General features: G+C 38.9%; 1 protein-coding gene across 1 annotated transcript in view; it reads right to left on the bottom strand.

Annotated features, from left to right (window-relative positions):
- CMYA5 (cardiomyopathy associated 5) overlaps positions 1 to 11,686 on the bottom strand; it is a 114,662-nt gene that overhangs the window by 37,619 nt on the left and 65,357 nt on the right. Inside the window, exons 5-6 of the mRNA XM_017870909.1 lie at positions 10,895 to 10,917; positions 5,023 to 5,141 (exon numbers count right to left, since the gene is read on the bottom strand). Coding sequence (XP_017726398.1) covers positions 5,023 to 5,141; positions 10,895 to 10,917 — 142 coding nt within the window. The remainder of the gene's footprint in view (positions 1 to 5,022; positions 5,142 to 10,894; positions 10,918 to 11,686) is intronic.

Below are 11,686 nucleotides of genomic sequence, written 5' to 3'. Positions count from 1 at the left end.
TTTTTTTGAGGTGGAGTCTTGCTCTGTCACCCAGGCTGGAGTACAGTGGTGCGATCTTGGCTCACTGCAACCTCCACCTCCAAGGTTCAAGCAATTCTCCTGCCCCACCCTCCCTGGTAGCTGGGATTACAGGAGCCCACCACCACGCCCAGCTCATTTTTTTTGTATTTTTAGTAGTGACAGGGTTTCACCGTATTGGCCAGGCTGGTCTCGAACTCCTTGACCTCAGGTGATCTGCTTGCCTCAGCCTCCCAAAGTGCTGGGATTACAGGCATGAGCCACTGCGCCCAGCCCAATAGCATGTTTTTACATTTATTTTTTGTGGTTATTTTTTTCCAGTCAACAATTTCCTGAGAGATAAGTTTACTGAAATATTAATAATACGGGCCAAATTTTATGAGATTACTTTATTAAAAGTGGACACCAAAGGAAAAGAAAACTAAAGGTCAGTTCAGCAAGAAGGTAAAATGAGAAAACATAAATGGTTCTAAAGAATGTAACAAAAGAGACAACCTGAGAAGATGCAATAGCAATAAAGAGCTGAAGAAACACACAGTTGTGAAAAACGAGAAGCAGAAGAGAAGGGTCACGTTCATGGACTTCAGTGCAGAGTGGCTGGCCCAAGGTTAAACACCAGATCCACCTCGTTACCTTAGCCTCAGTTTTCTCACCTTTAAAATGAGAAAACATTTTAAAGCATTACCTTCCAGGAGCGTTATAAGAAGCAAATAATATCTATCAAGTGCTTAGCAAAGTGGCTGACAGGTAACCAGCGCTAACATTCAGAAAGCAAAGGGGCCTTGGCCAGGAGCACAGGAAACAGCGGGGCGAGGCAGGAAGCTCCTGAAGATGAGGGCTGAACGAGGGACCCACCATCTGGAAAGCCACAGAGGCCACAGAGGTAAGACCTGTGGAGCGAACTGCATGCTAACGCAGAGGTCGCTGGTGAGAGCGCCTCCCCAGGGATCGATCACAGGTCAGAGACCCTCATACTGTCTTGGAATTTATTGCTTGTCTTCCCAGCAGGAAATGGATGTCACATTCTAAATGAGTCTGTCCAGATCAATGTAGTTCAGTAAATTTTCATGTTCCCCAGGTCTATAAAGGGACCAAGGGGAATGTTTCAACGATTGTCGATCATCTTTGAAGCAATATTTCAGAATTACTTGAGGCGTGAACAATGGAAATGCTCCCCCTTTTACCCTATGAATTATACATGGAGCTGTATCTGCTTTTTAAAAATGAAAACATCTTTCACATCTCTCTCTCTCTTTCTTGGGTAAATTAACAAACTTAAAACTGATTAATTGATCCAAGAAAATCACTTAATTTTAAGGAAAAGCAAAGTATGTAAGTTAGAAATTTTGTTTTAATGTGCTCCTTCCCCAAAAGCATTAAAGTTAAAACACCTTTTTTCAGAAACAGGAAATACTTTTACTTTTCAAAGAATTCTAAAATGAAAAGGGAATAAGAATATTCCATAGATATAATCTAATAATAATGGCTGAATTTACAATTCTTATGTGGTAGAAGAACATCAGAGACCCGGAGTTTAGCAACTATGTTCACACTTTCACAGTAATAAGCTTGAATAAGTGTGATGCCGGCCAGGTGTAGTGGCTCACGCCTGTAATCCCAGCACTTTGGGAGGCCGAGCAGGGCAGATCACTTGAGGTCAGGAGTAGGAGACCAACCTGGCCAATGGAGCAAAACCCCATGTCTACTAAAAATACAACAATTAGCTGGGCATGGTGATGCGTGCCTATAATCCCAGGTACTGGGGAGGCTGAGGCATAAGAATGGCTTGAACCTGGGAGGTGGAGGTTGCAGTGAGCCGAGATGGTGCCACTGCACTTCAGCCTGGGCGACAGAGCGAGACTCTGTCTGAAAAAAAAAAAAAAGGTATGATACCAAAAAATACCAAAATGAAAGTTTAGGGCTTCATTATAAGAGGCTAAGGAATTGGGTAGAAGAATCACTCCTCTGCCTGATGAAACGTGCCCAAAAAGAGCCGCCACATTTGGGGAGTTAAGCATTAACCAAACTGGACTTCGGAATCTGTGGCCAGATACAGATTTCCACTCAACCTGGCCTTTGGAACGTCCTCAGGAGAACAGCATTATTCACAATAGCCAAAAAGTGGAAGCAACCCAAGTATCCACCAATGGATGAACAGATAATGTAAATGCTGTGTGTATTTACAATGATCCAATTCCATCCAATACAATGGAATATAAGTCAGCCTTAAAGAGGAGGAAAAGTTTCACACGTTACAACATGGCAAGCCTTGAGGATATTACTCTAAGTTAAAGCCGTCACAAAAAGAGAAATACCATATGATTCCACTTAGATGAGGTACTTAGAATAATCAAATTCACAGAAACAGAAAGTAAAATGGTGGCTGCCAGGAGCCAGGGGAAGGGGAGAATATGGAGAGTTAGTGTGTAATGGATATAGAGCTTCTGTGTTGCAAGATGAAGAGTTCTGGAGAGGATGGCAGTGATGGTTGTAACACAATGTGAATGTCCTTAATGCCACTAAACTGTACAATTAAAAATGGGCAAGATGGTAAATTTTAAGTTATGTGTATTTTACCGCAATTTAAAAAAAATCCCCAGGTGCCAGCATCCAGGAAGCCTAGATTCATGTTTGTTTATCCACTATCTGTTTCTCTCACCTTTCTCAGCAGCACTCTGCCTTTTCGCTGTGGGGCAGACTCTGAAGCCAAACTCCCCTGCCACACACACCCCAACCGGTTGTGTTGTCTTGAAAATAGAACATTTTCTTTTTTCNGGCAGCCTGAATAAATGATGTGAACAATTTTAGATTTCTAAAGTGGGTTGTGTTTCTGATCCATCCATACAAATTTGAGTCAGATGCTGATTCTATTTATGTGTAGGAAAGTAATGAAGTAGTTCATGAGTGTTCAACATAATATCTGCTGATAACTGTATCATGTGTTCCTGGGTATATCATTAATTCAGGAACTGTAAGATAGCACTCAATTATGATAGGCAATTTATTTATTTATTTATTTATTTTTTGGAGACGGAGTGTCGCTCTGTCGCCCAGGCTGGAGTGCAGTGGCCGGATCTCAGCTCACTGCAAGCTCCGCCTCCCGGGTTTTACGCCATTCTCCTCCCTCAGCCTCCGGAGTAGCTGGGACTACAGGCGCCCGCCACCTCGCCCGACTAGTTTTTTGTATTTTTTAGTAGAGACGGGGTTTCACCGTGTTAGCCAGGATGGTCTCGATCTCCTGACCTCGTGATCCGCCCGTCTCGGCCTCCCAAAGTGCTGGGATTACAGGCTTGAGCCACCGCGCCCGGCCGTGAACATTTTTCTATTCCTCTCTTTCCTCACCTTTCTTCACCTGTCAAATGGCAATAACAAAACCTCCCTCCTTGGGTTGTGGTGAGATTAGATGATTTGATATGCTTAACAGTTCCCACAATGCCAGACATTGTGTAAGCATGGAATAAATCGTATGGGCTGCTACTTCTCATTGGAAAACTCACATCCTTTTCTCATTACATCTGCTTAGTTTAGGTAGGGGGTCATCAGATCAACTTTTCAAGTAACAGGTGAGGACTTCCGAGAGGTATCACAAAATGAACAAAAACTATTCAGCAGCAAGTCAACACCCTGGGCTCCAATTTTGTGAAACAGATGCACAAAGTAATATTTATGGCTCTGAGATCAGTCTCTCCATAAAAGGCTTCGAACCACAGGGACCGCCACTTGCACTTGCTGAGTTAATTGTTAACACTTTGTGACATTTTGACTCTGTGACCTCTAAAGTATATTAAATGTCCTCTCAATGCCCATTAAGTATTGAAAAGCATATCCTCCTAAATGAACAATGCCATATAATGAATCCCTTAAAAGCAAAAGACCAGCTCTGTTAATCAAACTTTCTTAGTTTGCAATCACTGCCCTAGTCTAATCCCTCTTAAAGACATTACAAGAAAACACTTTGTTTTGAGACATTTCTAGAGAAAACCCATTAAGATCAATGATCGAGTTTTTAATTTTATAAAGGGCTGGTGGAGTTTTGGGTTTTTGTGTGTTGTGTGGTGTTGTGTTGTTTCTGTCTTTTAGACATACAGTAGCCTTTTTAGTAGTAACTGAACTAAAACTCTTGATACAGGAATGAAAGTTAATCACCAATTTAAACACAACAGCCATCGTTTTGTTTTGTTTTTTGGGTTTTTTTTTTTTCTTTTTTTTAGAAATGGAGATCTTACTATGTTGTCCAGGCTGGATTCGAACCCCTAGGCTCAAGTGATCCTCCCGCCTCAGCCTCCCGAATGGCTGTAATCTTTGAGGTGATTTTGGAAGACGATAAAATCTTTTAAGGAGGACATCTGAGCACATTGTACAGTAAGAAAAACTTGGTAATTTCACTGAAACATGGCAGCTTTGAAAAATCTAAATAAGTTTCATTGTCCTGTTTGTTAAAATAGCACATTAAAAAATATTGTGAAGAGCTGGCAGGATGCTTCTGACAGCTGAGTAGGAGGCTCCTGGCTACAGACCATGGTGCTGAGCTGATAGTTCTCTAAGCTCATCTGTTTAGTTTGAAAAAAGGGGAGAAGAACTGAATTGAAAAGGGGAAAACCACCCATAAAGAGAAATCTGTTTGACACATAGAAAAACATTTGACTTCTTTTTTCTTCTATACCTGGCTGCTGGTATGAGGCAAACAACTCTCAAGAAGAGAGGGAGAGAAATCCTATTTTTAAATTAAAAAAAAAAAAAGAGGAGCCCCTTTGGTTTCATGGCTCCTTCCACCTCCTCAATCTCCAAGCAAGTCATAAAGCTTCAGATGGAAATGCACAGAAATGAGATGCTCGTCTCATGCTCAATTTCAGAGTCTAGCTGTAACATTTTACAACTAATACTTTTCTTTTTCCAGTTACATGTCTTTGCATGCAAAATCTTTTGTATATATCATTGCATACAAAACAAACAAGCAAAAACTGCCATATTTCATCTAGGTAATTAATATATTAAAATGCTTACCAGCCACTTGTTTTAACATCTGGTCACTTCTTGCCGAGCTGTCATCATAATGTTCAAAAAGGGAAAACGCAGCAGGCATTTTCTCTAAAGAAGCAGTGCTCTCCATTGCAGAAAGCAACCTATCAGGGGAATAGAGCTCTACATAAGTCAAAAAATTATTAACATACGGAGTGAAGGTGAAAAACAGTTGTTCAAAATGAAGCTGGTGTTGGTAGTGGTGGTTTGCATAAGGCAGGGCCTCTCACTCTATCCAAAAAAGGATTTAAAGCTTTAAAGTCTTGAAATATATGTCTAAAATCTATTCTTAGGCAACTGGTAATATTGGAAATTTCATTCCTATATCCTCTAGTTAGAAAAGATTCTATCAAGCAATACAGTCTTAAGGGTTTTACCTATAAAGTTGGTCCTAAAAATTACTTCATTTTAGTGATTATTTTCTTTATTTCCTAAAGGGAAAGGATTTATATCCAAAGCTTTTCATACCCACTGAGGTTTCAAAGGATAAAAATGCTAAGAGCATATCCAGAAACGTATACACTGTAGATGTCTTTGTTCTCAAACCTCAATATTAAGCTTCTAATCATTTTTTCATTCAAAACATGTTTACCTACTATGACCCAGGCATTGTGCTAGGTACTGGGGAAAGAGCAATGAGAGAGGATAAAGCCTACTATTCATAAAAGACTAAACAAGCCACAGTTTCTAAATCAACAGCTTTATGGACTCAACACCCTCATTAGTTGGAATGCCAACTGATGCTAAGTATTTGTATCCAGATGAAATGTGGATTTAGACAAACAGCGACAAAAAGGTTAACTCCGAAGGGGAAAGAGGAAACAGAGAGTTTGCAAAAGAATTTATTTTTAGCATGAGAGGCCTCCAAGTAGATTAGCAGCTCTCCTCTGTTCACCTCTCTCACACAGGACTGGAATTCTCTTCCGGCAACTCAGTCGGCTGCAAGGAACTGCGTCGGCTTCATTTCCATGGACGTCTTGGTTTTCCCAGCAGACCCACTGCACTTGCTGTTGGAACTTTGTTCTCCCAGACACTTGCTCAGCTCCTTCCTTGACTTAATTTAGATCTCTGTTCAAATGTCAGCTCCTCAGAGAGTACGCTACTAATACAGCCTTGCCTGCCCCCTCCATTCTTCGCTAGGCTTTGTTTTACTTCCCCAGACTTATCACAGCCTCTTTGGTTTTTGTCTGTCTGCTTCACCAGAATAGCATTTATATGAGGGAAAGGACTTTGTTTTGTTCCCCACTGTATTCTAATGCATTACTTGGCACATAGTGGGCATTTAATAAGCATATTTTGAATAAATAAGAGGCCAATAATTTTGTGTGGGCGAGGATACCAGGATCTCAGTGATGGTGGATTTATGGTCAGCATGAAGGAAAAATATTATAAAACAAAACTGAATATTTAGAGTGACTTCTACACTTAAAACTGTCAGAAACAATAAAATTCACTATCATTTGATTTAGGGGAGGTGGTTCCAGAGGGGCTTCAAAGAGGAGGTAACATTTGGACTGGGTCTTAATGAGTGGGAGTTTCCTAGGCAGAAGAGAGAATAAGTAAGGGCGTTGCAGACAGAAGAAGGACATGAACCCAGGTATGGAGATGTGGCCAACTACAGCACATTTAAGGGCCAGAGGGCACCGTGGGAATTGAGAAACACAGACGGTGAGGGATGAAATAGAAAAGTGCTTTGTGGCTTGACTATGAAGAGCCTTTCATACCCACTGAGAGTTCAATTTTGTCTTTTAAGGCAGGGAGAGCCACAAAATTGTTATAAAAGGGAAATTTAGACGACTGTCTTGGCAAGTGTCTAAGGAAGGATCAGGGCAAGCAGAGGAGACAGGTCTGAGGTCAGGCGGGAGAACCCCACAGGGTCTAGATGAGGGAAGACAGCACCAGCCTAAATTAAGGCTGTGCAGATGGAGAGGGTGGAAATGATAGGCTCAGAATGAACAAAAATGGTGCCCCATACATGCACTAAGCCCTTTAAAAATACACATCACTGATGTGTATTAATGTAGGACATTTTGTAGCACAAAAGCTCTGATTGTAGGTACCACGAGCAAAATGTTCGAGTTTTCCCTTATGCACTGACGTATTCCAGTTTAACATCAGCATATGAAAAGGCAAGCAGACATCCTTTTAGAAGCAGGTCTTACAATGGTTGCAATTCCTTTTCATTATTATAACACAAAAGAGCAAAACGGAGAAAAAAATGAATCCCCTCAACAGAACAGCATTTTCTAAGCAAATGTGTTTTTCAAGACATGCAAATGTTGAGTCTAAATATGCTTGACAGCATTCCTTAATTTAAGCATTTTTAGTGTTGAGAGAAATCATTTAATAGACAAGCACTGCCTTTAGAGATATAATGTGAAAGGAGGGAGAAAAAGTGGCAAGGTAAAATAAACTACAGCTGACTCTTGGGCAAGACGGGGTTTGGGGCACTGACTCTCTGCACAATTGAAAATCCATGTGTGCCGTCTGACTCCCCAAAAACTTAACTACTAACAGCCTACTGTTGACTGCAAGCCTTACCAATAAGCCTTACCAATAACCTCAAGAGTTGATTAACACACATTTTGTATATGTATTATATACTGTATTCTTAAAATCACATAAACTAGAGAAAAGAGTTCTTCAGAAAATCATAAGGAAGAAAAATACACCTACAGTACTGTACTGTATTTATTAATACCTTAAGTTTACATCATCTCTTTACAAGATGAATCACCTGAAATGGAAGGCAAAGGTGGCCACAGACCTCAATCTACTGAAAAGATCAAACAATTCAACTTCTTCTTGTAATGTCATGACTTTTCTCTGTTTCCTGGGAGGACATCCAGGATCACTAGTGCCACTTCCTATGGGAATCATGGTGTTATTCAAGGTTTATGGTATTGCACTGAATATGGTTAAAAAAAAAATAGGCAAGAACCTAAGGAGATCACTTTTTACTGCAATATGCAATTTACTGGAGAGACTAACTGCTCACGGAGAGATGATCAGCATGACACAGTGTTTTAAGCAGAGATTCACAACACTTGAGCTCATTACAAGAGCAACAGGAGGTGGTTACAAAATTATGAAAGTAGTATGGTAGTAGTATAGCTGTAGAAATTATTTGAGTAGTACAGTATTACTACAGTTAATTTTATGCAGTTATGATTTAATAGTGTATCTTTCTGTTTGTTTACATTTTTTCCCAACTGCATATGGTGCTATGGACAGTAGTGTTTGTGTGCGTGTTGATGTTTCTAATTTTTATAATAGATTTGTGTATATTTTATGATAGTAAATGATAAAATAGACTAATATTTACATATATTTTATGTACTTGTGACACACCTAACATTTCCTTAATTTTTCAACATTTCTGGGCTATGCAGTTCATCTTCTAGTTTTTTTCAAATTGTCACAAATCTCAAAAAAATTTTCCAATATATTTATTGAAAAAGATTCATATATAAGTGGACCTGCACAGTCCAAACTCGTGTTGTTCAAGGGCCAACTGTAGATAAGTAGCACTTCTTATAGAAAGGAACATCAATAACATCAAGACTTTGAGACAGAAGTTTTCTTGAGGACATGGAAACCTTTTTAGTGATGGGGTCCAGCTTCATCAAGTGTGTGCATGTGTACATGCACGTCTGACAGTGCTTTCTTTAATTGTTCACCTTTTCTTCACCAAATCCCAGAATTTTGTTGTCTTTTTTCTTTACAGAAAATAATGGTTCACCCAAGTGTACTCTCCTTTAAGTGACAGGCAGCTTTAGCAAAAAATTAATTCACTGTCAACTGGACAATGAAATAGAAATTAATTAAAATGACACACAGATGAACACATTTAAGCACAAAGCTGAAGAAACAGTATTTACTATTAAGTGGATGTCAATTTATATTTGCAATATTCCGATGGTTAGAAAGGTAAAACATTCTATTGCATTTTGCAACTTTTCACTCATCAAATTTTCTTACTGAGCAGTAACTTCTGTGAATGGATAAAATATAAGTAAGCAAATATGCATCTACACTGTCCAGTATAGACGGAATGGCACTGTAAATCCATGGACTTTTTGGATAAAAAGAAATGTCAATAATATTTAGAAAAAAATATAATTTTTTTTTAAAATAAAGGAAACTGGAGGTGGGCGGATCACTTGGCCTGAGGAGTTCAAGATCAGCCTGGGCAACATGACAAAACCCCATCTGTACTAAAAATACAAAAAATTAGCAGGGCACAGTGGAGTACACCTGTGGTCCCAGCTACTCAGGAGGATGAGGCGGGAGAATTGCTTGAACCTGGGAGGTGGAGGTTGCGGTGAGCCAAGATCATGCCACTGCACTCCAGCCTGGGTGACAGAGCGAGACCCTGGCTCAAAAAAATATAGATGGATGGAAGGATAGATAGATAGATAGATAGATAGATAGATAGATAGATAGATAGATAGATAGAAAAGATAGACTGGAAACTCAGAATAAGGCCTGGGTATCAGTTTCCAGACCTGACTGGTGTGTCTTAGACTCGTCTGTGGGAATTGGTAACAAGCAGATTCCTGGTCTCACTCTGGAAATTTTGATGTAGTGGATCTGGGGTGGGACCGAAGGATCTTTGGTTAAACAAACTGCACAGGTGATTTAGGCACAGCCAGTTTGGGGAACCACTGGGACAAAGGATAGATTGTATAAACCAGAACTTTCAACCCTGGCTGTGCATTAGAATCATCTCAGAAGCCTTAAAAATGCTCAGCTATACCTCAGAGCAGTTAAATCAGAATCTCAGAAGATTCAGGCATCAACATTTTTAAAAGCTCCTTGGGGAATTCTATTCATAACAGAGCCACTGTTATAGAACACTTATTGATTAATGTCAATACTAGTATACAAATTATTTTCAAAAACTAACTGGTAATATTCTGTTGAATAGAAGTTGTTTTAGGTAAATAGGATTCACCTGTGTGATTTCAATTACCTAAAAAAATCATATTTCTAATCTAAATCCTTTTTTATATTATAATACATTATAGATACAAATTTCTGATTTTATTCTATACTGTATCACAATTTGAATTGGAATGGAAGTAAACTGAAGATGATATTTACAATTTAGAAATTTACATTTAAAATTACACTGAAAGGAGAAAACATTAGGCTCAAACCAGAAGGAAAGACCTCAGGTCTTGCTATGGGGCAGGAGGAAGAATGTGTCAGATCTGTCGGAGAATTTCAGTATGAGATGCTCCGAAAGATAAACATAAATCTCATGTTACATGTTTTTATAGACAATATGTTTTCTTGTTGAGTGTTTTGCTTTTGGAAAGAATGAAGAATTCTCTTAGATGAAGTGTTAAATACAACAACAAAACAAAACAAAATCAAAAGAGGGAGATTCATTTAGGTTAGCTGAGCAGAAAGAGAAGAGAAATGCATGACTGTCTTTTGAAGAGAAAATGATAGAACAGTCCATTAAAATTACATAAACCACAAAATTACTCAAGGCAGATATGAATGATTCTTTCAAATACTCATATTTAACCAATGCATCTAAGTATCTGCAAAATGTTCTATATGCAGTGACAGGAAAGATGGCCTAGATTAGGCTGAAAATGCAGAATATATCTTGAGGAAGCAGTTAAAAATCTACATTATGATAATTGTTATTTAACTAAAGCACATGCAGTTTTCTTTCAAAGCTGTCATTTAGCTTTTAAAAGCACTGTGTCTAAAAGTGAAAATATTGTAGCCCACTAAATATTTTTTAATTGGCAGCTCATTTTCCATAAAGCACCAAAATATTAAAAAGCAAGCATCCAGTCATGCTATTTGCCACTACATTGTACCATGTTTTATATACCTTTCATTGATTTCCTCAAACGACTTAGAGAGAAAGAGAGAGGAAGGAGGAGGAGGAGAAGAAGAGAGAAAGAGAGAGAGAAAGAGAGAGAGAGAAGCTAATTAACAACAGAAAGAAAAAACAACCAGGAGCATTAAGATTACCCACTTTTGAAAATCATAACCCCCTAGCTTCCCTGAGGTTGTTTTTCTCCCAGCCTGGGCAGCAAGGACATAAGTGCTCAGAAGGCAGGGTGCGGGGGAGGGGGAGTGGGTGGGATGGGCAGTGTCAGGACAGGGATAGAGGGTGGTTCATTTGCAGTTGGCTCTGTCTCTGTGATCAGCAGGACTGGCAATGAGTTGCTTATGCTCTGCTTCTCTGTATTCATCAACCAATGGCTTAGCTTCCAGAACAGAATTCTCTAAAGCAGGAAAAATGACTTAAATGTATTCAATGAGGGATAGGTATCAAAAAATGTAATCAGTATTTATCTGAGTGATATTTTCTGTGTGCTTTTCTATATTTTCCAATTTAAAAAATGAGTAATATTACTTATATAAGTAGGAAAAATGCCATCTTTTTTTTTTTATTTACAGTTTGCTCTTCTAGAGAGAAGTAAATTATTCTTATTCTTATTGAACAAAGATAAGGTTCTCAGGGAACAAAAAGCACTTAATTAACATTATGCTTCACAAGCAGTGCCCAATTTATGAATAAGAAGCTTTGCCTTAATGACACACAAAACAATGTAATGAATTTAGTTCTCTTTGAGAATGGCCATGTCCACTTCACCCAAATTTGCCTTGTCAAGAG

Source organism: Rhinopithecus bieti, unplaced genomic scaffold (assembly GCF_001698545.2).
Source record: "Rhinopithecus bieti isolate Rb0 unplaced genomic scaffold, ASM169854v2 scaffold_5216, whole genome shotgun sequence".
NCBI lineage: Eukaryota > Metazoa > Chordata > Mammalia > Primates > Cercopithecidae > Rhinopithecus > Rhinopithecus bieti.
Note: the sequence above shows the minus strand (reverse complement) of the source record. Positions and strands in the feature narration are given on the sequence as shown.